General features: G+C 40.5%; 2 protein-coding genes across 7 annotated transcripts in view; both read right to left on the bottom strand.

Moving 5' to 3' along the window:
* Positions 1 to 21,575, bottom strand: part of LOC147311439 (nectin-3-like protein) — a 95,266-nt gene that overhangs the window by 56,892 nt on the left and 16,799 nt on the right. The gene's annotated exons all lie outside the window — the stretch shown is intronic.
* Positions 1 to 21,575, bottom strand: part of LOC147311440 (uncharacterized) — a 33,410-nt gene that overhangs the window by 1,282 nt on the left and 10,553 nt on the right. Inside the window, exons 3-11 of one of the 5 annotated variants that reach the window (XM_086266583.1) lie at positions 21,007 to 21,051; positions 15,080 to 15,169; positions 14,633 to 14,859; positions 10,296 to 10,391; positions 10,072 to 10,161; positions 9,696 to 9,782; positions 9,593 to 9,621; positions 9,391 to 9,435; position 7,790 (exon numbers count right to left, since the gene is read on the bottom strand). In XM_086266583.1, coding sequence (XP_086122709.1) covers position 7,790; positions 9,391 to 9,435; positions 9,593 to 9,621; positions 9,696 to 9,782; positions 10,072 to 10,161; positions 10,296 to 10,391; positions 14,633 to 14,693 — 409 coding nt within the window. In that variant the 5' untranslated portion in view covers positions 14,694 to 14,859; positions 15,080 to 15,169; positions 21,007 to 21,051. Of the gene's footprint in view, positions 1 to 7,667; positions 9,436 to 9,592; positions 9,622 to 9,695; positions 9,783 to 10,071; positions 10,162 to 10,295; positions 10,392 to 10,806; positions 14,010 to 14,632; positions 14,860 to 15,079; positions 15,170 to 18,605; positions 20,449 to 21,006; positions 21,052 to 21,575 lie in introns of those variants that run through there. The other 4 variants (XM_086266580.1, XM_086266581.1, XM_086266582.1 and 1 more) reach the window with 4 other exon arrangements.

Genomic DNA, 21,575 nt, shown 5'->3' with positions numbered 1-21,575 from the left:
CTTCCTTCATTAAATAGGTTCTTTTAGATGTTAAGGAGGAATAGACTTAACCAGGCTGGCGGAGAATGAAGACAACCGGACACCTGCTGCAGATGGGGAATCAGTGAACTTTTATTGAGACAGAGACAACCTCTCAACAAGCTCACATCAAGAGATTCCAAATATTTGCTGTGAGGATGGGTATATATTCTCTAAAACTTACAGGAGGGGGTTGTGAGGAAAGTGCTGCATTAGCAGAAAAACAACTCCATAAAAGGAAATCGGCCTTGGGTGTTCTAGTCTCTTCGCTTGCAGATATCTTTCACCTGCAGGATGAGGCGATCGCTTCTTATCGCTCTCAAGGCCAAAGTCGTGAGCACATTTTTATTACACAGTTGCACAGTAACTTTAAAGCTGAACAATATTTAAAGCTGAATAATGTTTGATCAGATTATATTTTCTTCAAATCCCCCTTTTGACCCATCTTAAATGGGTCAACACACAAAAATAAGTAACATTCAAAGGAACACAGAGACGTGTCGAAGCCTGGCTCGAAAAACTCCTCGGGTCTTATCATTTGTCTTTATCTGTCATTGCAGATGAGGAGAAAAGAGTCCAGGCACCACCCTGCCCAGGGGTCGGCTGCAAGCAGTCTCGGTTCCCGACGAAAGCAGTAACAGCTGTCCTGCACACAAGGGTACAACGAGTTAGTGCAACCAGGGTAGTGACACAAAATTAACAGTTCCTGTAACTCAGCAACCAAAAAGCATAAGTAATGATAAAAATGTGGAGAGTACAGAGTATACTATAATAATGAGAGATATAAACGTGAAAATGTGAAAGAATAAATCAACCGTAAAATAAACTCAGAACGGTAACTGCTAAGGACATTCAAAAGTGAATATGGTAAAACTGGAGAGGAAGTGGTGGGCAAGACCCTAGGGGCTACATTTGTCAGATTGGGACTGTCAGAAGGGGGCGAAGCTTTTGAACTTGAAGGTGTCAGAAGTGTCGGGGGCCCTTCACAGATCAGGATTATGCCAATGGGAATGAGACCCAGGGCCAGGAAGCAAACAAAGACGCAACATCTTTGCCTGCCTGTCATTTCAGGGGGAAAGGGCCAAGACATGTTTACTTAGCTTGGATGTCGTCTAATAGAGGATGATGGGGCACAGAAAGGTGGTCCAGTTCCCCCCACCTCGCCAAGGGCGTGTTCTAGGAGTTAAAGAGCAACAACCTGCAATCTGTACCAAAAAATCTTCATAGTCCCACCGGAAAATCATAAGAGTAATAAACGATTCAGCTCAACAGACAAGTATCATGTTCAGGTTTCTCCAATCATTAAATCACTATTATTGCCACAATTTGCTTTATTCACCCTTTGGGCAATGTTATTCCAAGAGAGAGAGAGAGAGAGAGAGAGAGAGAGAGAGAGAGAGAGAGAGAGAGCGAGAGAGAGAGAGAGAGAGAGAGCGAGAGAGAGAGAGCGAGAGAGAGAGAGAGCCCCTAATGGCCAGTTAGTGGGCTCTAGGTCAAACTGTCCCCAAATTTGTTATTTGTTATTATTACTTGTTTTCATGTCACTTGTCTGTTTTCTACTGCACCCCTCTCACCAAAGCAAAGCAAACATTAGCAGCACATTGACCGTAGTCAGGCATCCTCATTCCATAGGTGCTATAAAACATTTCCTGTAAAAGAATCACAGTTTTCAAGACAGGGTGTGTCTCCCCCAACACTCTCACCAGAATACAGTGTAATAGCATCCCCAACTCCTAACCCATAAACACCGTTTCTTCACACATCCGCCCAGAAATCCTGTAATAGAAAAACATTAAAACTGTAACCCTGTAGGGAAGAAAATGTAAATGGTAACGCTGCGCAGTTACCTCTGTAAGCAACATAAGACACAAAAATGGCATTTACAGGTTCACTCATCCTCGAATATTTTGTCATCCTTCTACTCCTGTAAAAGAAACCCACATAAATTCATCCACCCTTTTATCCTATCTAGGTGGAGGTGGTTAACCTTGAGTCATGGTCAAGTCTTGTCATCTTTTACCAGTCAGTCCGTTTGTTTTTATTCCCAGTCTTTCATCCATTCATCCGTTCTTTGCTGATAGTGAAACCTGTCGTCGCATCTAGTTTCCACACTCAGCAAAATGACGTCATCTCAAAAAGAAACAAGAACTTGAGTTTGGATTACCTCGCTGAATCCTTTTTTAAACAGGGACTCTCGTTTCTAATTGTCCCCACAAGTGTTTCCTCCAGAACCCATTTCAATGCGGAGAAACTCACTTACAACAATTTTCTCGCCGACGTGTAATGCTTGTAATTTCCGATGTGCAGATCTGCTTAAAGAAAAGATTCACAAACAAAAATCAGTAAATATAAAACAAAATAAAATGAAAAATAACAAAAACAAAATGCAGACGCCCGGGTCTTAGGACTTGTCACTGAATATTCTTCCCATCAATAAAAATACCAACCTAAACCTACACAGAGTCAAATCAACACCACCTCAACCTTTTCATATTCATAAACCTATATGTTTTGCGTTCGTGAAACAAAATTGAACCATTAAGTAAGTTGAGCTCTTGAAATGTTTTAATTCTCTTAATTCTGCCAGTTTATTTCAACACTTATTCAATGACTTTTATTCAACTGCTACTTGGTCACTCGACTTTTACCTGTTCAAATTGCCTAGGGTTCAACAAAGTCTAGATCCCCGTTTTCATGAAACTTGAACGGTGTACGATGATTTACTTACAGTAATTTAGAATCATCACTCAACCTAGCTCTACTACTGGCACTGCGTGACTTTTCTCACACTGGAAACCAGAATTTAGCACAGAACTTTAATGCCTCAGGCAATCGCGTTCAAGGGCTGCCCCCCCTTCTCTTCTTCTTTGTCCGTGTGTTCCTCCTTTATTAAATCTCCATCACAATGACGTGGCGCTCTGAAATAAAACTCACACTGTTAATTCCTCGTTTTCACTCTGCACCACTGCTCAGAGTGTTTTCTTTTCTTTTTAGTGTAGAGTAAACAATTAAGTCGAGGCCTTAAGCCCCAGATATCTCGCACGGGCATCATTTTCATAACCAAACCGCTCCGGACTCTGCTCCCCAGACCACACAAATGCCCTCTGGGCTTATTATTATAGCAAATTCTGTATTTGACTTTGTTGTGTGCAGCATTGAGCCTTTGTCAGTAAAGCATTCTTCATTGCAGCAGCTGGAGCATTGTGTGTCACTTCTTAGTAAATTAAATCAACATTTTGATTTTAGTGCATGGGTATGTATCAGTCTTTACTCCCTCAACAAGTGCATAAGTGTTCATGTGTGTGTTTCCCTTCATTCTAAGTAGGCGCATGCAGAAGTGTGTGTTCGTGTGTTGGTATATGTTTGTGTTCATCACCTTCCTGTTCTGTAGTTTAGGTAAACCAGCGGCCTGACGCATGGCCTAGGGTCCTCCCCTCCTCTTTGGGTCTGTTTATGTTGTCCTTACTTTGCTCCACGGCCTTCTGCAGCTCTGCTGTTCGGCTCTTCTCAGAGGTCAGCATCCTTCTGCTCACCGTCCCTTTTCCTCCGGGCTTAATGCGCGTCTCGTCACAGCTCTGTCAGCTGACGCAGCCTGGGAATTTCCCCCGTGTAATGAAACGGGCTTTAGGTTTAGTGCTCTCCGTCTCTGCTGCATGAGATCACTCTTTTGCAGCACTGTTGACATCCTCAAGTTGTTGTTGTGAGTCCAGCTGCTGTGGCCTTCAGGGGTCAAAGGGTCAAAGATGGTCGCGGAGAGGGCAACGATGGTAGAGGGGAGGGTAGGAGTCCAGGTCAGCTTCGGCTCTCAGAAAAAACAAAAACAAAACAAAACAGGCGAACAGGAAAATGATGTTGTGTTGGCTGTGCTGTGTTGGCTGTGTTATCCCGAGAGGGGAGAAACAACGAGATCTCGTCTCCCCCCTTTTTTGTTTTTGTTTTTTTTTTTTTTTTTTTTTTTTTCACCATATAATCAACTCATAACCCCTCAAGTTGACAGGACAACACAGGTACGTGTTAAAATTCTTAAGATCCTGTTTAGAAACCTAAAAAGGAATTTCCTATCATTCAGTAGTCATTTGTCTTAAACAATCAACAAAAACATGTCCCAAGTCGACCCTTTTAACCACTAAATTTGTCGTGTCCCCACTTAATCCTCAGACCAGTGTCTTTGTCTTTTGACGTTACGTTGTTGTCCTGCAACCCAAAGCGTTTAATTGTCAGTAATGTATAAACTATATCATTTAAAAACAGGTGTATGTTAAGTGTCGCTACTTTAACCTTGCATGTACGTGCACATGTATGTAAGCTGTTTCTTCATTGCATGTATGGGTGCGTCTGTATATGGGTTACTTTAACTTTTTCTCAAACGAGGCATGTCTCTAACACGCACATGTGTCTGTTCCTCACCCTTCTCATATCTTTCTCTGGTTGTGTGTGGTTTTATTTGTTTCAGTGATTTACCAGGAACATCTTTTCCTTTTCTCCATGTCTTCCGCCAGAGGTTAACACTGGTGAGATTCAGGGACACAGCACCCAGAGCAGTTCAGCGAGAAAAACCCGCCTCAAACTACATTCTCTCTTTTTTGTTTTACCGGGAGGGGTGAGGACAACTCTGGTGTCCAGCCGTGAATTTTAGCCAAAGCTTGGCCTGTCTTCTGCTGCCGTACTCAGGCTTCCAGGTTAAGAAAAAACACCTGTATGAAGACACTAAACATACATTTAGTATTTGTATAAACATAACTGCCTAAATCATTGAACTCTTGAGGAGGGTGTATTTCAGAATCAGAATCAAAATCAAAAACTTTATTGTCATTGTCATGAGACCGACGACATTAAGAATGGTCCCCGATCATTGCATCATCCCTAGTAATATCAAATATAAAAAAACAATAAAATTCAATCAATAAAATAGATAGAATACTTAAAATACTAAGTATTCCCACCGTCATGCTTCAGACCGTGCATAGATTAACACAAGAGTGGCATGGTGGACATTTTTGTAGTATTCAGATGTGTTATTGCAGTTGGATAACAGCTGTGTTTGAGTCTATTAGTCCTTGCTCTGATTGCCCTGTACCGTCTGCCTTAGGGCAACAGTTCGAACAGGGAGTGGCCAGGATGTGAGGTGTCTTTTATGATGTTTTGGGCCTTTTTAAAACAGCGGGCGTTGTTTGACTCTTTACTAACTTTAAAACCCCACCATAACAATTTCTCACTGACAAACTTCTATGCATCCATTTAAACATGCGAAGCCAGCACAAAATCACACACATACCCCTACAGCAAAGCTTTAACATAACCACAATGCAACTCCTCCCTTAAACGGGAGAAATCACCCTGAATCAACCAACTCTATATAAAACGTCAAACAAAGATAAACCACAAACATTTCTACACTTCTGTGTCTTCCACGCAGCACAATAGGCAGAAAAACACCGATTACTCACAGTCTACAACAAAAGAAAAACCTGCTCTTTTCACAACTCTCACAGCTAAAGTCAAAACTCTTACCCAGTGCCTCTGAAATAATAAAAAAATCACCAAATACTCGATTACTCTTTTCACTCGCTCCCTCTCACCCCCTTCTTCCTCATACAGCATACACGCTCGCTCCCGCGGACCCGCTCGGCCCCGCGGGCTCACTCGGCCCCCACCTTTTTTCTCTCACAGAGACAGAGAGAGACCCTTTTCCTTTTTTTTTTTTTTTTTTTACTTCGGTCTATCTGCACAGAGTTTACCTCATCTCTTTCCTTCTATGGGCATGCACACTTCCTGTCTCACACACACAGCCCCTCTCTCAGAGAGAGCAGAAAAGAGTTTTTCCTTTTTTCAACACTCAGGAGAAATTCAACAGACAGTTTATACCACTATTTTACACTTTATTTACACACACCGGTAATTTATGTTCTATTTACACACGGGCCCGCATAGACATATGCCAGAAGAGGTTACCCCTAACTTTTTGACTAATTTAAAAGCACCTATAGCCCAGGCCTAGCCTTGCTGATCAATTACCGTTTCAAGTACGCCGCCTTGAAAACGGCCTCATTACTAAGTTCTAGTACTTTAAAACTGCTTCCTTTCTGTGTCTTTTATTGCTTTTAAAGGAGAATTTGGGCCAGCTGGGTTTCTGCCTCTGTTAGGCACTAATCAGCTGGGGCGCTGCTTTAAAGGTGAGTCAGCACTGAAATATCCCTTCAGGTGTTACCAAGCTTCTACCAAACCGGAGTCTGGCGGGTAACCTTGCCTAGAGCTTCCTGATAGGGGTGCTAGTTGGTTGTCACCTTGTTCACACGTCTCATTCACACTTCATACATTACCTGCAGTCACTCATTACCCTCCTTATGTATGTAATAAATGTGTAAAAAAAATTCTATGTGTGGTGTATTATTTTAACCAAAAGAGGAACCTAGTTCCTTTAATTGTGTAATCTGTGAACAACAGAGAACCAAACTGTCCTGCCCAGTGTTCCACAGCAAGCATTCAGCGTGTATTTATGTGTGTCCAATATCAAACAGAACATCAAAACATTTAAAACACTAAAATCATCGGGGTTTTAAGAAGAGATCCGTTTTCTCCTATTGATCAAAGGGACCCCTCCTATGGACTCCAACCAGTACTTCTCTTTTTTAAGTTTTAGAGGATCTTTTCTAATAAAGTCCTCTGGGCCTTCCTAACCCTTCTGTAGTTTAGAGAATATTACTAAAAAATATTCTCAAGGCCTTTAACCTTTTAATTTGTTTAGAAAGGCGTTACTAATAAACCCTTTCAAGGTCCCAGACCTGCTGAGGTATGTATCCGACACCGGAGAGCAAACCCGTCGGCTGCAACCGTGGTCAGACCTCAGTTCACTCTTATCTTTATTCACTTATTCACTTATTTCTTATTCACTTATCTCTTATTCACTTGTCTGATTCTCAACAAGCCTTAAGTAAGCCAGACAATTTTGGTTATGAATTACTAGGAGTTTGGACACTAAGTATTTTTATAATGTTCAATATAGCAGAAATAAAAGGTCTGCTTACCTTGTTTTTTGTGTGTACACAGCTTTTGTCCAAACTCCGTTCACTCAGACCACGGCCGATGTCCTCCCTCCCGTTCCAGTTTGACCTGGAGCGGATCCTGTTCGTGACGCCAATTGAAGGATATAAAAAAACAACAACAGCAATAGAATAATATTAAACACAAAGTGAACCCGTCTTCCTTCATTAAATAGGTTCTTTTAGATGTTAAGGAGGAATAGACTTAACCAGGCTGGCGGAGAATGAAGACAACCGGACACCTGCTGCAGATGGGGAATCAGTGAACTTTTATTGAGACAGAGACAACCTCTCAACAAGCTCACATCAAGAGATTCCAAATATTTGCTGTGAGGATGGGTATATATTCTCTAAAACTTACAGGAGGGGGTTGTGAGGAAAGTGCTGCATTAGCAGAAAAACAACTCCATAAAAGGAAATCGGCCTTGGGTGTTCTAGTCTCTTCGCTTGCAGATATCTTTCACCTGCAGGATGAGGCGATCGCTTCTTATCGCTCTCAAGGCCAAAGTCGTGAGCACATTTTTATTACACAGTTGCACAGTAACTTTAAAGCTGAACAATATTTAAAGCTGAATAATGTTTGATCAGATTATATTTTCTTCACCACCTAAACAATGAAGAGAAAAACATGCTGACTCCTCAGTAATATCCATCCATCCACTTATCCTTTTTAGTGTCGCGGGGGTGCTGGAGCCTATCCCAGCTGTCATAAGGCGAGAGGTGGGGTTCACCCTGGACAGGTCGCCAGTCTGTCGCAGGGCCAACACACAGAGACAGACAACCATTCACGCTCACATTCACTCCTGCATTCACACCTATGGGCAATTTAGATTTTTCAATTGACCTATACCTTTAGAAGTGCTTGTATGAATGGGTGAATGAGGCATGTTGTTTAAATGGCCTGCATTTGTATAGCGCTTTTCTAGTCCCTAAGGACCCCAAAGCGCTTCACACTACATTCAGTCATTCACCCATTCACACACACATTCACACACTGGCGATGGCAAGCTACATTGTAGCCACAGCTGCCCTGGGGCGCACTGACAGAGGCGAGGCTGCCGGACACTGGCGCCACCGGGCCCTCTGACCACCACCAGTAGGCAAACATGGGGTTAGTATCTTGCCCAAGGATATTTGGCATGCAGCCAGGAGGCAGCCTGGGATTGAACCACCGTCCTTCTGATTAGTGGCTGACCTGCTCTGCCACCTGAGCTACAGCCACCCCTACAGTGCCCCTACAGTAGTCAAAGCACTGGGAGAGTAGAAAATTGCTATATAAGAATCAGTCCATTTACCAATAAAAAAAAACACTGCAAAACACACAAAACAAAATAGAAATAAGAAAAATGGTAACAGACATAGGAAAAAAAACGTAAATAGGAAAAACGAAAACAGAAATAGGAAAAAACAGATTTCCAAAAGCAAAGGGAAGTGTTTCTGGGGAGACAATAACCCGACGGACCAGTTGCAGGGACGCAAAACATGCTAGGTGTGTTTTATCATGATTCATATAATACTGATGATGGATTTTTAGGCTAATAGTTAGGCTAACACATATACCACTCATCTTTTCTTTCCTCACAAAACCGATAAATCCTCCACTTCTTTTAAGTGTCTCCCAGCGCAATTCTTAGCATATTTTGGTTCCTGCAACTGGTCCGTCGGGTTATTGTCTCCCCAGAAACACGTTGTGCTTTTGGAAATCTGTTTTTTCCTATATCCGTTGTCGTTTTTCCTCTTTTTGTTGTGTTTTGTGTGCTTTTGCAGCATTTTTCTTATTGCTGGTGTTTTCTTAAGTTGCAGTGGCCTCTCAGGGCCACCGTACAACTGAGTTCCTAGTCTCCACTATGGCCTAATCTCCTCATGTGTATTTAAAGCCCCAGTTTGCTTCTGTTCTTTGTTATGTTCTATGTTCCTTAGAGGCTAGTTTGTGACTTCCAGATTTTTAGTGTTGCCTGAATTATTTTGTGTTTTGCATTTTGGCCTGCTAAGGTCAGCAATAAAGCTGCTTTTTAAGTTTAACATGGATTTGAGTTCTGCACTTGGATCCTACTTTGCCAACAGCTATCCTTGAAAATATGTCTCACTGTAATGCAACATAAACAACTCTTCATTCATCACTTTAATTTCTCAGAAATGGTGTCTCAAGATATTGCATTTGTGTTTTGACCTCTTACTTCAGGTTTTACGATTCATGGTGTGGTCTACTGATTTTATTTTTGGCCTAACTTTCTTATCTTTTGGATGCTTTTTCAGTTAGTGTCATGCATTTACAATTTTTTAGAGAATAAGAAGAAGTGTTTTTAACTCTAGGTGTAGTGGGTGATCTCACCGAGTTCTGATTGGTTTGAGTCTCTGCAGGGTTTGAACTCAGTCCCTGAAAAACAGACAATAGTGCGGTTACATCTGGTGGAAAAGCATTTCTATGAAGGCAGTTTAGTTCTTGTTAACACTCCCTCAAAGATGAGCGGTTTATTTAATTGTCTTTTTAGTGGCAGATATAGGAATATTTAATTATATGTTTCAAAACTCACAGGATTTTCATTCTTCTGCATTTTGTTTCCTGGAAAGACAAAAACAGTCAACTCTAACATTCATAGAACAACTTACAAATGTTGTATCTGTAAATGTTCTCACCTTTCATTCTTTTCCTTATGATGAGACACACAGCTGTTATCAGCAGTGCGACCAAACCAATAGCTCCATTGATGTACCACGAAATAGCTGCGATAAAGCAGACAAAACAAATTTGAAACATTTTTGCATGTTAATGTTTGAAAAACGTTTCACACCATTTAACAGCCATGATACTCAAGTGAACAATGTTTCCTGCCAAAACCACACCATCATATCAAATGTTACATCTTATGTTTCCTATAGGATAGGTAAGTGATTTTCTGTCATCAAAATGTAAATAATATTCATTAGGAAAAAAGATGTAAACTAAAGTATGAACTCTCCTTAAAACTCTAAAAGAAAACGTGTTTTTCCTGCTTAATCATCATAATCTTACGTGATTTTGAAGGATTGCTGATTGTGTTTGGTTCTGATTTTGTGCTGCTTTCAGTTTTTCTCGCTGGTTCCTTTGTTGTGTTTGCTTCAGCTGAATAAATGACAAAACCAAACCAAAAAGTGTGTCATTATTTCACAAGTTGTTAATGAAAAAAAGATCTTAAAAATGTAAAATCTATCAAACTAATATTTGAGGTCATCTTAAACAGTTGATCGTGAGCTCACCTGTTTCCTCACCTGAGGGCTGAGGGCTGAAGGTAAATGGCTGCACTCTTCCTGTGTCTGTATCAGTCACCTCACACTTCACTGTGTTGTATCCTGCTCAGTAAATAGGGTAATACTTTATAACAGAGAGAGAACATTTCACCTCAATAATCAATCTGTCTGGTTTAGTTGTGGCCTTTTCACCGATCTGTCGAAGGTTGATCAGCTGTGCTGTTAGTTTCTTGAAATAAAAAAACATTTAGTACCATCACAGTTATTCTGGTCATCACATTTAGACGAGGCTGAATGACGTCATCAACAATCTTCATTGAAGAAAACCAATAAAAAAACATTAGAATACAGCACTTTTTACAATAAGAGTGAAAATCAATTTAGAAACAACTTTATAAACATGCTTCCCTGAAACAGCAGATCATGCTCAGCTGTCTTATTCATGTTATTGGTAAGTGATTGTAATAATATTGATACGATTATTATTTCACTGCTATAAAAATGTTTCCTCTATCCTTACCTACAATCTGAATCATCAGCATCAGACATAAAAACATTTGAATCCATCTGAATTCATCCATTCTGCTTCTCTGTCTCACTTCGTTCTTGTTCTCAGTCTCAACTGTCACAGTCTCTGAACTGATGACCCTTCAGGACGGTTTGTACTTCCTGTCATTTGTCATGTTTCACCACAAATTTAGCAATTTTTAGTCGTCTCTCATTTATGTTGATGATAATGTTACACAGCTGGAGTAAATCAGCTTTTCTGAAACATTTTTTCTAAAGGAAATTTATATGAAGACTTGGCAGGTTCATATTTTTGTCATTCTCACAGTTGATTTGTGACATTGATGTGTTTGACATTGAAAAAAAAATAATGAATAAAGAAGTCGAATGTGAGATATTTTTTGGAATAATGCAGCTCCCCTTTTTTAAATATTTTAAATCAGAAGGTGCATGACAGTTAATGTGTCAGACTCAATGAATTGATGAATTGATTTTACAACTGCAGGTACAGGAAATATAGCAGATAATGCTATTGGAGTGAAACCCAACAGTTCCTCACCGTTAATCTTAAGTAATTTCCCCCTGATGAGGTCGAGAGGAAGTGTGTTCGTTACAATGTGGTGTGCTCATTTTACTGTTTTTTTAAGAATCTGCTGTTACAAGTGAAAATCTAAAAAAATTAAGGGAAGGTAAGGCCCCCAAATGTTTTGGGTTCGTAGCGACACTCTTGGTTTCTGACAGAAAACGGTAAGTGGTGAGAATAGAGGCTGTGGTTCAGGGGTTATCAGCAGTAGCATTTAACAATAATCTGTGAAATTGGTAAATAAGTATGCTCATTAATATGTTATATATAATATATTAATATGCTCATCAATATGCTCTAGTGTTTAAAACCCTAGAGTTCAGCAAATTAAATTCAACAAATATATCACGAACACCTTATTTGTGATAACCAGTGTTTCAGTCACAGGCCTGTCGGTATTATTCAAGTTACACAGTGGATTTTTTTCTTTTGGCTAAATACAAAATAAGAACAGTAAAAACAGGACACCCAAAATCATAATCCAGCTTGACGCAAGGAAGATAAGATTAGTTAGGGAAACTATCACAGCAAAGGCAGTAAACTAAAAAGGGCAAAGGGAAGACAAGACACAAATTGGGAGGCAGAAACCGGTGAAGGTAAATACACCCAGCTCAAGGCAATCACGGCAGAGTTGGCAAAGGTGTTAGTAAAGCTACCAAGAAATGAAAGAAAACTAACCAAAATAAAATAGGAAATGAAAAAAGACAAATAAATCTAGAGACCAGACAAACACCTAATGAGCCAGGCATTCATTTAGAGCAAAACTAGTTGTGGGCAGATAACAAATGAATAGAAAAACATTTTATCTCCAGATGACATTATTGTAAGCAATAAGAAGGAAGAAACTGATACAGATTTAATGGTATTTAACGGTCAATAAACTCATGCTACAAAACCCATAACGGTCATTTAGAAATCTAAAACAAACAAAAGCCGAGCGCTACCCCCAACTCGCTAATTGAATAAACAAGGGAAAAAAATGATAGAAAATAATAAGGCAGTTCTCTCTTTCTGCTTCAGTGCTTAGTTAAAAGTCAAAGTATCAACACACTAAATACAAAACTTGGCAGTTCTCTGAAATCACACACCCAGATCTGTCATAGATGGTTTGGAGGCCAAGGACGGGCCTGCTGCTGCTGTCAGCTACTGCCGGGGAGACTGCTGGAGAGGATTTTTAAAACAGCCACTTGATGATGGAACCAATCAGCAGCTGCCAGCAAAATCCAGCCACTGTGATTCAAAAGATGGCCAGAGCCGTAACAATAGGATTAAATCTATTAAACTAGATAAGATTATACTGATAATACAACAGCAGTTTTTTTCTGCTGAGCTGATGTTGTGGATCAGTGGTATCTGACAGAAACACCAGAGCCTCCAGTGCTTTCATACTTTATTGAAACATCATCTTTATCATAATGTACCTGTGAAAAACAAGCAAAAAACCCAAAACCAAATGTATCAGATTGTGAGACAAATAAATTGGCATTGTGTTTATTATTACCTGTGGTTTCAGTTATATTCTTTCCATTAGTTCTTAGTTTTCTTTTCTTTTGTGTTTTTGAGTGTTAGGTTGAAATTGTTAAATGTTACCATTATTGTACTGCCAAGGTCTCCCCTTCCATCCATCCATCCATCCGTTCGCTTCCACTTATCCTTCTTAGGGTCGTGGGGGGTGCTGGAGCCTCTCCCAGCTGTCATAGGGCGAGAGGCGGGGTACACCCTGGACAGGTCGCCAGTCTGTCGCAGGGCCAACACACAAAGACATCATTCGTGCTCACATTCACACCTATGGGCACTTTGGATTAATCAATTAACCTATCCCCACAAGCTGACAGAGGCGAGGCTGCCGGACACTGGCGCCACCGGGCCCTCTGACCACCACCAGTAGGCAACAGGTGAAGTGTCTTGCCCAAGGACACAACGACCGAGACTGTCGGAGCCGGGGCTCAAACCGGCAACCTTCCGATTACAAGACAAACTGCCAACTCTTGAGCCACGATCGCCCCAAAATTATAAACACAACAAAAGCTATTTTGCCCAAACACCTGAAATACATCTAATTAATATTTTAGCTATTTTTAGTTGTTTTAAACAGCTGATCGTGAGCTCACCTGTTTCCTCATCTGAGGTCTGACAGCTAAAGGTAAACAGCTGCACACTTCCTGTGTTAGCATCAGTCACGTCACACTTCATTTTCTCATATCTTGATGGATAGATATAGTGAGACTTCCAACGGGTCACAGTAGTGGAGCAGTCAGTCTGTGAGGTCAGTATTTCTTTGTCATCTTTGTTCATATCTTGACGTTTAATCAGCCAATTCACGGTGTGATGACACTGTCCATATGTCACCACAGAGCAGTTTACAGTTTTTCTCAGTTGCTTTGGTGCATTTCTCACAACAGAATTGATCTCTGCACCACTACTAAGGCTCTTCTCAAAACAATTGGTGCAAACTGCAAAACATGGTGGATAACTCGCAAAAGTGAGTCACCTCATCAAAAAGAAAAGTCAGTTGCTCAAAATAAGTAGTCAATGCTTCAAAAGCAAGTCCCTTAATCAAAACAGATAATATATTCATCAAAAGCAAGTACTTATATCAAAGTGTCAGGGCTGTCACAATTACAAGTCATTACACCAGCACCTTTGGTCACAAAATCAAATGGTTAGAACAGGTTCTCATTGTGACGGATTTCTTTGTAGGTGCTTCCCAATGACTAATAATAAAAAGATTAACCTGAGACAGATGAACCAGAGCGTTTAGAGTTTGTATTTCTCCTAATTTGTACTGTAGGCATGAATAAAGACCAACTTCCTCAAATGTGAGCTTCTTAATAACCAGAGAACAGTTCGCTGTAACACTCAGTCTGTCTGATTTGACTTTGTCTGTCCAAGTGTGATCAGCTCTACTGTTGTTTTGTGTCTTGAAACAAATGTCCACTCAGTACTGTCACAGTTATTCTGCTCATCTATCACATTTAGACAAGGCAGAGTGACGTCATCTCCAACTTTCATAAAAATGGATATTTCAGTTTCAGATACTGTTGAGAAGATTGATGAGAAATATGAAAGATAAATTAGAATGCAGCAGTTTTACAATCAGAGCGAAGATTTTAGACTCGGGTCTGTAAACATGTCCCATATTTCCCTAAAACAACAGTACATGCTCAGCTTTCTTATTTACTGTAAAGTTTATTGACCATAGTAATACTGATAATATTTAGTTTTGTTGCTAATAAAATGTTTCCTGTATCCTTACCTGGAATCAGAATCATCAGCATCAGAGATAAAAACATTTGAATCCATCTGAATTCATCCATCGTGCTTCTCTGCCTCACGTCTTTCTTGTTGTCGATCTCAACTGTCACAGTCTCTGAACTGATGACTCTTTTTACTTCCTGTCATTAGTCAGATCTCACTTCCTCACTGCAACTTTAGTCATTTGTAGTTCTTTCTTCTTGTTGGTATTGAGTATGTGAGCTTTCTCTGAAATTGATGAATACATTTAAATATTAAACAAAGATGACACAAATGAACACAAAATGCAATTCCTAAATGAAGTTGTTTATTATTAAGAGGGGAAAAACCTATATGGCCCTGTGTTAGACCAAGTTAAATGTGCGACAGTGTCAAAGTGCTATAGACAAGGGTGCAGGGATCAGGTCTCCAGGGAATCTGCAGGGAAAAGCAGGGGGAACACACTCACTCTCCTTCTGTCTCTCTTGGCGTCTCACCAGTCTCTCACTCCTCTCTCGTACCAGAATTTCTGTAAGGAACAAGGGCAGGTCCAGGGTGTCTGTACACAGGGAAACGACGTGTTAGCACAAGATTCAAAATCCAAGAGAACTAGATTACTAGTGTCCTAGCCAGGACTTCACTAACATGAGTCAAGCAACAATACAGCAAAGAGCAGTCTAACTTCTTCCCGTAAGTAGAGGCCGGTTAATGAGACGCAGGTGTTCACCATCTCCCAGGTATGTAGGCCAAAGGCGGGAGCCCACAATGGCCTCCGCCCAGGCGATAGAGGGAGAGAAAAGGAGAGAAAAACAATACCAAAGCCCACTTGTAGCAGAATATTTCTCAGGCAGACGGTGACACTATAGTTTTTAAACATAACAAAAATCAGACGACGACTGGTTTGATTTAACTGTGGTGATGTTTAGATTGCTCGAGTTGAAAAACGTGTTGCCGTCCAGTTTGTGTGAAGTCAGCATTACAAAGAAAATGCAACAACCTATTAACAAAAAGTCCTTATATTTACTGTGATAGTTGACCTGCTGCACTCTTGGTCTTAAAGCAAATTAGTGTTGTTTTAAGCTTTAGAAAATGAGAAACAGTAATGTTAAATATATATGTATCACAATGGAGTGGACTTTGAGAGATAGTTTTATCTACTCTGCAGCATAAGCTGAAAAACCAAGGCAGGATCCATGAAGCTGAAACACGTCAGCAGAAGGAGGAAAAGGTGGTGAGGCAGGAAAAAGAGACTAAGAAGGTATCTCAGGCCACCAGGGTGGAGAGAGACTCACGGTTGAATTATGAGGTACAGTAAGCCTGAAAAGACAGGAGTGCTTCAGCTCGCTGTGTCGTTGTCAAAGAATGACAAAGAAAGAATCTAGTTGTCGTCCTGCAGAGGCAGCCCTCTCCGCCCATCCCAACCTTGCAGAAAAAGCTGGCAAATCTTGCGCCATCTAGGCCCTCCTCTGTTTTTAGCCAGCGCTCGTCTAGAACTCTGAGTAACTCATTGCAAAGACAGCAAATTTTTTCACATTTTGCCCTGTATGACAACTCTATAAATAAATAAAAATGCATTCACAGAATTGCTCAGTGTCAGCACCAAACCACCCACCACCCAATGAAATTCCCAGCCAGCAGGGTAAGATTTGTGCAAATTATAAACCTTTATTTTCCTGATCCCTGCCCTGCCTTCAGTCCCCTGTCGTGCTTCAGATGATCAACAGGAAGTGTTCAGTTTGCTGTCAGCCTTACGTTGGTGTCTGAGGAAAGAGCGGTGACAACTGGAGGTTCAGATGGGTTGCACAGATTCACACGAGACCCACTACAATCTGGTAAACAGGTATTGCAGTCAGGCACCACTGAACAGCAGGGTAATGTGTGCAGGCATAAGATGCCAGAACAACAGGGATTTCTATCTTTTGTGCCAGGCTTAGAATCAGTCATTTAGAGATGCTGCTATGTTGAATTTAACCCAGTTAACCCCCAGATGTGGTGAGGCAAAGACACGATACTAACTCTGGGCTGTTAACGTGTGATCTTAATTTGATATTCGTAGTGAAGAATGTATTCAGTACAATGTTTTACAAGACATTTATTCATCTGTGCTTGTATTCAAGTTTACAGCAAATCATCTGAGAAATGCCTTTGAACTGGTGCCTGTTTCTGGGCTTTTCTTTTGTCACAAACTGCTCACAAAGAAGGACGAATGCTTTAGGAAACAAAAGCTTTGGAATGTATTCTGCAAGTACAGGTCAAACGTAATAGCCTCATTGTTTTATAGCAATGCTGAATTAACTTATGTCACTGCAGGACAGTGCAGCCAGTGGGGCTGATTGTTATAGTCACTGTGCACGACAAGAAAGCATTTGACATGGTGAACTGCTGCCACGGTTTTAGAGAGACGTCTGTTTGTTATTAGAAGTAGTTGTTCTGTTTAATTTGGGGTTTTTCTCCTTTGCTTCTTCGTAGAAGACGACCAATCTGCACATCGAGAAGCTGTCCTGTCTTCAGCTAGGAGTCCTTCTCCAGCTGCTGCACATGCTAACAGGCAAAACATCAGGGAGTAATACAAGCTTTTAATGCTTATGTGAACCACAGGCGTGCTTATAATGTATCAACCTGCAGTGAGACTGTAAAAGCAAAATCTTTCTTGATTTAATTTTCATTGCACAAATAATAACAGATTCAGGAATGTATTCAAGGAAGAGACTGGCAAAGAAAGAGTGGGATAGTCAGGGAGCTGAAGGAAGGAGTACTAAAAGGCTAGGTGCACAGCAAAGAGAGAGGTGTCACTGGCACAGGAAAAGGCTTGTAGTGAGTTGTATGTGAGGCTGGACACTAAGGAGAAAATGATTTTTAATGAATGGCAAGGCACATAAATTGTGCTGGAAGAGAGTAACCAAGTATAGAGATGGAAATGTGCTAATGTGAAGAAAGTGTGTTGAGAAGGGAGAAGGAGTACTTTGGACGAAAATTGAATTAGAGAAGGAAGTGAGGCAACTCTGAAGAGGATGGAGACGGGAGGCATAGAGAGGGTAGGAGTGAAGGCTATGATAAGGTGCGAAGAGAGTAACTGTGGTGCTGCATAAGAAAGTCCTGAGGGGCAGAGAAGTATGTGATGGGTTGAGATTACATCAGAGAGAGGCTCTGAGCCCCTTCTTGTTTGCACTGGTGATGGAGAGGCTGACAGATGAGATCAGGCAAGAGTCTCCGTGGATGATGTTTTCAGACAACCACAGAAAGGATTTGTGGATGTAGTGAAGGTGGACATGCAGGGGGTTGGTGTGACTGAGGAGGATGCTAGAAATAGAGAGATGGAGGCGGATGATCCACTGTAGCGACCTCTAAAGGGAGCAGCCGAAAGAAGAAGAAGCACAAATAATTCTAATCATGCTTTTCTTTTATTCTCAGTACTAAGCTATGTAAAGGAAGTCAAGGTTGTTTCCTCCTACAATCACTTTGGTCATGCTGTTCTTACAAGTGTGGAGGTGCCAGATGGTTTAGACTTGTTTAGATTGGTGCTCTGTCTCCCTTTATCCAAACTAAAACTTTGATGGGGTTTTTTATCTTCACTAAACACTTTTGTGCTTTGTGTTTATTATTGTGCTACTGCAAGTATTTCATATATTAGTCAGTTGATTGTTACTGTAGGGCAGCTCTAGGACAATCCCTGATGTGATGTAGCTTGCTTTTATCCAGCAGATACGACATCTCATGAGGAGGTTCGAACCCTGTACCCTGACCCTCCTGCTGACGCACAAAGTCTGGACATCCAGCAGCAGGCCCTTCTACGTGAACAACAGCACAACAGTTTCTATTTCTTTTAATATTGGAAGTCAGTTATTCATTAATGAATACAAATGGTGACTGAAGTTATTTAGACAGGACATTAAACAATAAACTTCCAATAAATTATGAACAATGTGTGACTGAATGTGTTCAGTGAAAGACTTTGAAAATATCGCAGCATAAAACCAGTGTAAAAGTACTCAGACTACTTTTGGGGGTATTTATTTGATGATGCAACCAGAAAATGTGCAGGTTGTGAGTTTAACATTTTCAACACTGGAGAAGAAGTACATGTACACAGACTAGCTAATGACAAACATTTTTTTTTAAATTAACCTTTATTTAAACAGGTTGTTCATTTTTCTGAGCTTATCTGGTGTCCAGTTTCGGTGGCAGTAGCATAAGCAGAGAAGACCCAGACCTTACTCTCCCGAGCCAGCTCCTCCATTATTTGGGGGACACTGAGGCATTCTCTGCTGAGTGCTGTGATCTCCCCAACATGTCCTGGGTGTGTCCTGTCTGTCCTGGTGGGACATGCCTGGAACATCTCACCCAGGAGGCGTTCAAGAGGCACCCTTGTCAGATGCCTGAACCTCCTCAACTGGCTCGTTTAGATGTAGAGGAGTAGCAGTTAACTCGGAATGAGACAGACAGCACCTACTGCTGGGGTGGGCCTACAGGAGGGAGAGCTCATGTCGTCTCTTCAGGACACATCACTGGACCCCAAGAAGCTCTCCCCGGAGCTCCCTTTGGCTGCTGGGGTCGGCATACGTTCAACTTTAAAATCACTCTTGGTTCTTGGCTAGCTTTGTGTTAGCATCCTTTGTGTACTGATGCTTGCAAGAAGCTAAAGTTGCTTTGGCAGAATTTTCTTTCTCATATATGCACACATAAGGAGAGAGATGTTTTATAAGCTTTAGTCATCACCGTGCACTTTTCCTGATTCACACAAAATACAGCAATCTGGCACCTTCCCACAGGGTCTTGCACGAGTATTAAACATGTTCATTTGTGCTTTGGACTGTCACCAGATTTCTTCTAGAAGTTTCTTGCCAGTCAGCAACTATCTTGGCAACACCACTTGAGTTTGTGTGTTGCATGCTAACATCCTTATCATATGTGTAATAATACTAAAGCGTCATCTTATGCACACACAAAAAACAAATATGGCTCCTTCGTGCAGGGTTTTCTGGTATGTTCATTTATGCTTCCCAATTTAAAAAAAAAAAAAAAAAAAAAAAGACAAAGCAAAGTTCTTGCTTCTCAGCCACTGCGGCCACATCCTCACCGTTTTTTAGGCAGTTATATAAACATACTGTGAGTGAGTCATAAGCTTAAATACAATAGTTGAAGGAACAAAAACTTAATGTTTAAAAATACCAGTCAAATCTGATTAAAGTAAATAATAAGTATACAATGTAGTTTTAAGACTTCTCAATGTTTCGTAACATTAATGTTCTATGAACTCGTGAGTCCAGAAATCTGAATGTCATGAAAAGTATTTATTATTCGTGTATTATTATTTTACAATACAAGGTTGTTTTTTTCCTGATACTTCATGCAAACCACATTTCTCCAGGCCTGTCCTAATCAGCTTACTCAGTATCACTAGATCCAATGCTGCTCCTCCAGCAGAGCACACAAAAGTAGGAGAGACCAGAGATGCCATGGCTTAGTTAGGAGACTGTTTGCTTCAAGGCCACTAGAGGGTGCTGCCATAAAACTACAATAAATGAATTGACCTTTTGACCTGCTCACACTCTTTTATGCAAAACCCTGTTGATGTTACACACACACACACACACAAAGAGATTCTAGGTCTGACCAACCGTGGGCAAAAAGATGACAGTCAATAAAATTCTAAAATTTTATTTATAAACACAATGAATAGTAGTTAAAAGTCCAGTGTCCCATTTAGGTACAAAGTAAAAACACACAGTCCAAGGCCAGAGCCAGCTATGCCACAAAGCCAGTTGCACTCCACACGTTGTTCACTTCAACAGGGGTAGCAATTGTCCTCTGAGACCCACCACCCTGTAAGTAGAAAGCCTGCACAGAGCGACAAAATAAGACAATTCACTATATAATTCACAGCCCATCCATCCCAAACATATCAGATCATTAGAGGTTTTGTCACATTACATACCTGCACTGAGAGACAAAATAACACAGCAGTGTTTGTAATGTGGGCTATAAGTAGACTAGCATATCAGTGCAATCAATTACACCTGCCTCCAATTAGTCCAGCCCTTTTACAGTCATTGACTGGGTGAGAAAACATGAGCAAATCAACCCAAGAGACAAGCAGGAAGACTCTCTGAAGGCTCCTGTGGCTGCACAGGCAGTCTTACAATTACGAGGTTGGAGAGTTGTTGTTTCAAAATGTTCACACTGATTTCACATGCTCATTAACTCACAACCAGCTGACCATATATATTTCTGCTGCTGAGCTGCTTTTTGATGGAGATTTTCTGAATTTATTTTGCTACCATAAGAGCAGACTCCATGCTGAAAGCATGTGCACTGTCACTTGCAATGAGTGGCACTAATGACGCTAAATTTAATTACAGGTCATGGACAGCCTTCATAAATGCTCATATTACTCACCCACACTGAATTCCAGCACAGGTTCATCTGGGTCCTGACTATTTCCTGCAAAGTAACACAAACGTCATCAGAACATTAAGTCAGAGAAACAACATTTGGAGCTTTTGTACATGATAAATTATACTGCAGTAGTAAAACAAAGTCAAGCAGCAGTACATTTATTAAAATCACCTTCAGCTGTAATATTTAAACTGATTTAGTGTCAATTTAGATTATGTTGAGATTAAAATGAAACTAGTACCCTTGTAATGTCTTTTTAAATTAGAGGTAAATATTTGTATATTTTTTACATAATATAATTATATTTACTGGATTTTCTCTCTATTGTAGTTTAGTATTATAGTTATTACTTGTTTTTTATTGACTTGTCTTGTTTTTACAATGATTTGCTCTGAATGCAGCCTTTAAAGAAAATACTATCTGTTCAGTAACTATCCATCAGACTGGGTCCATGTTACCAGCCAAATGGGTAATAATTAAAGTAAGTTTTGAATTACGTATATTTGGGTGTTTAGGTGACACTTTTGCAAAAAAAAAAAAATATAAATTAGGTTTAAAAGAACTAAACA

Source organism: Aulonocara sp. 'chitande type north' Nkhata Bay, linkage group LG16 (assembly GCF_057382095.1).
Source record: "Aulonocara sp. 'chitande type north' Nkhata Bay isolate Kocher_YH1m ecotype deep benthic linkage group LG16, A_spYH_male_GT1.1, whole genome shotgun sequence".
In the NCBI taxonomy this organism is placed as follows: Eukaryota; Metazoa; Chordata; class Actinopteri; order Cichliformes; family Cichlidae; genus Aulonocara; species Aulonocara sp. 'chitande type north' Nkhata Bay.
This window is presented reverse-complemented; position numbering and strand designations above follow the sequence as displayed.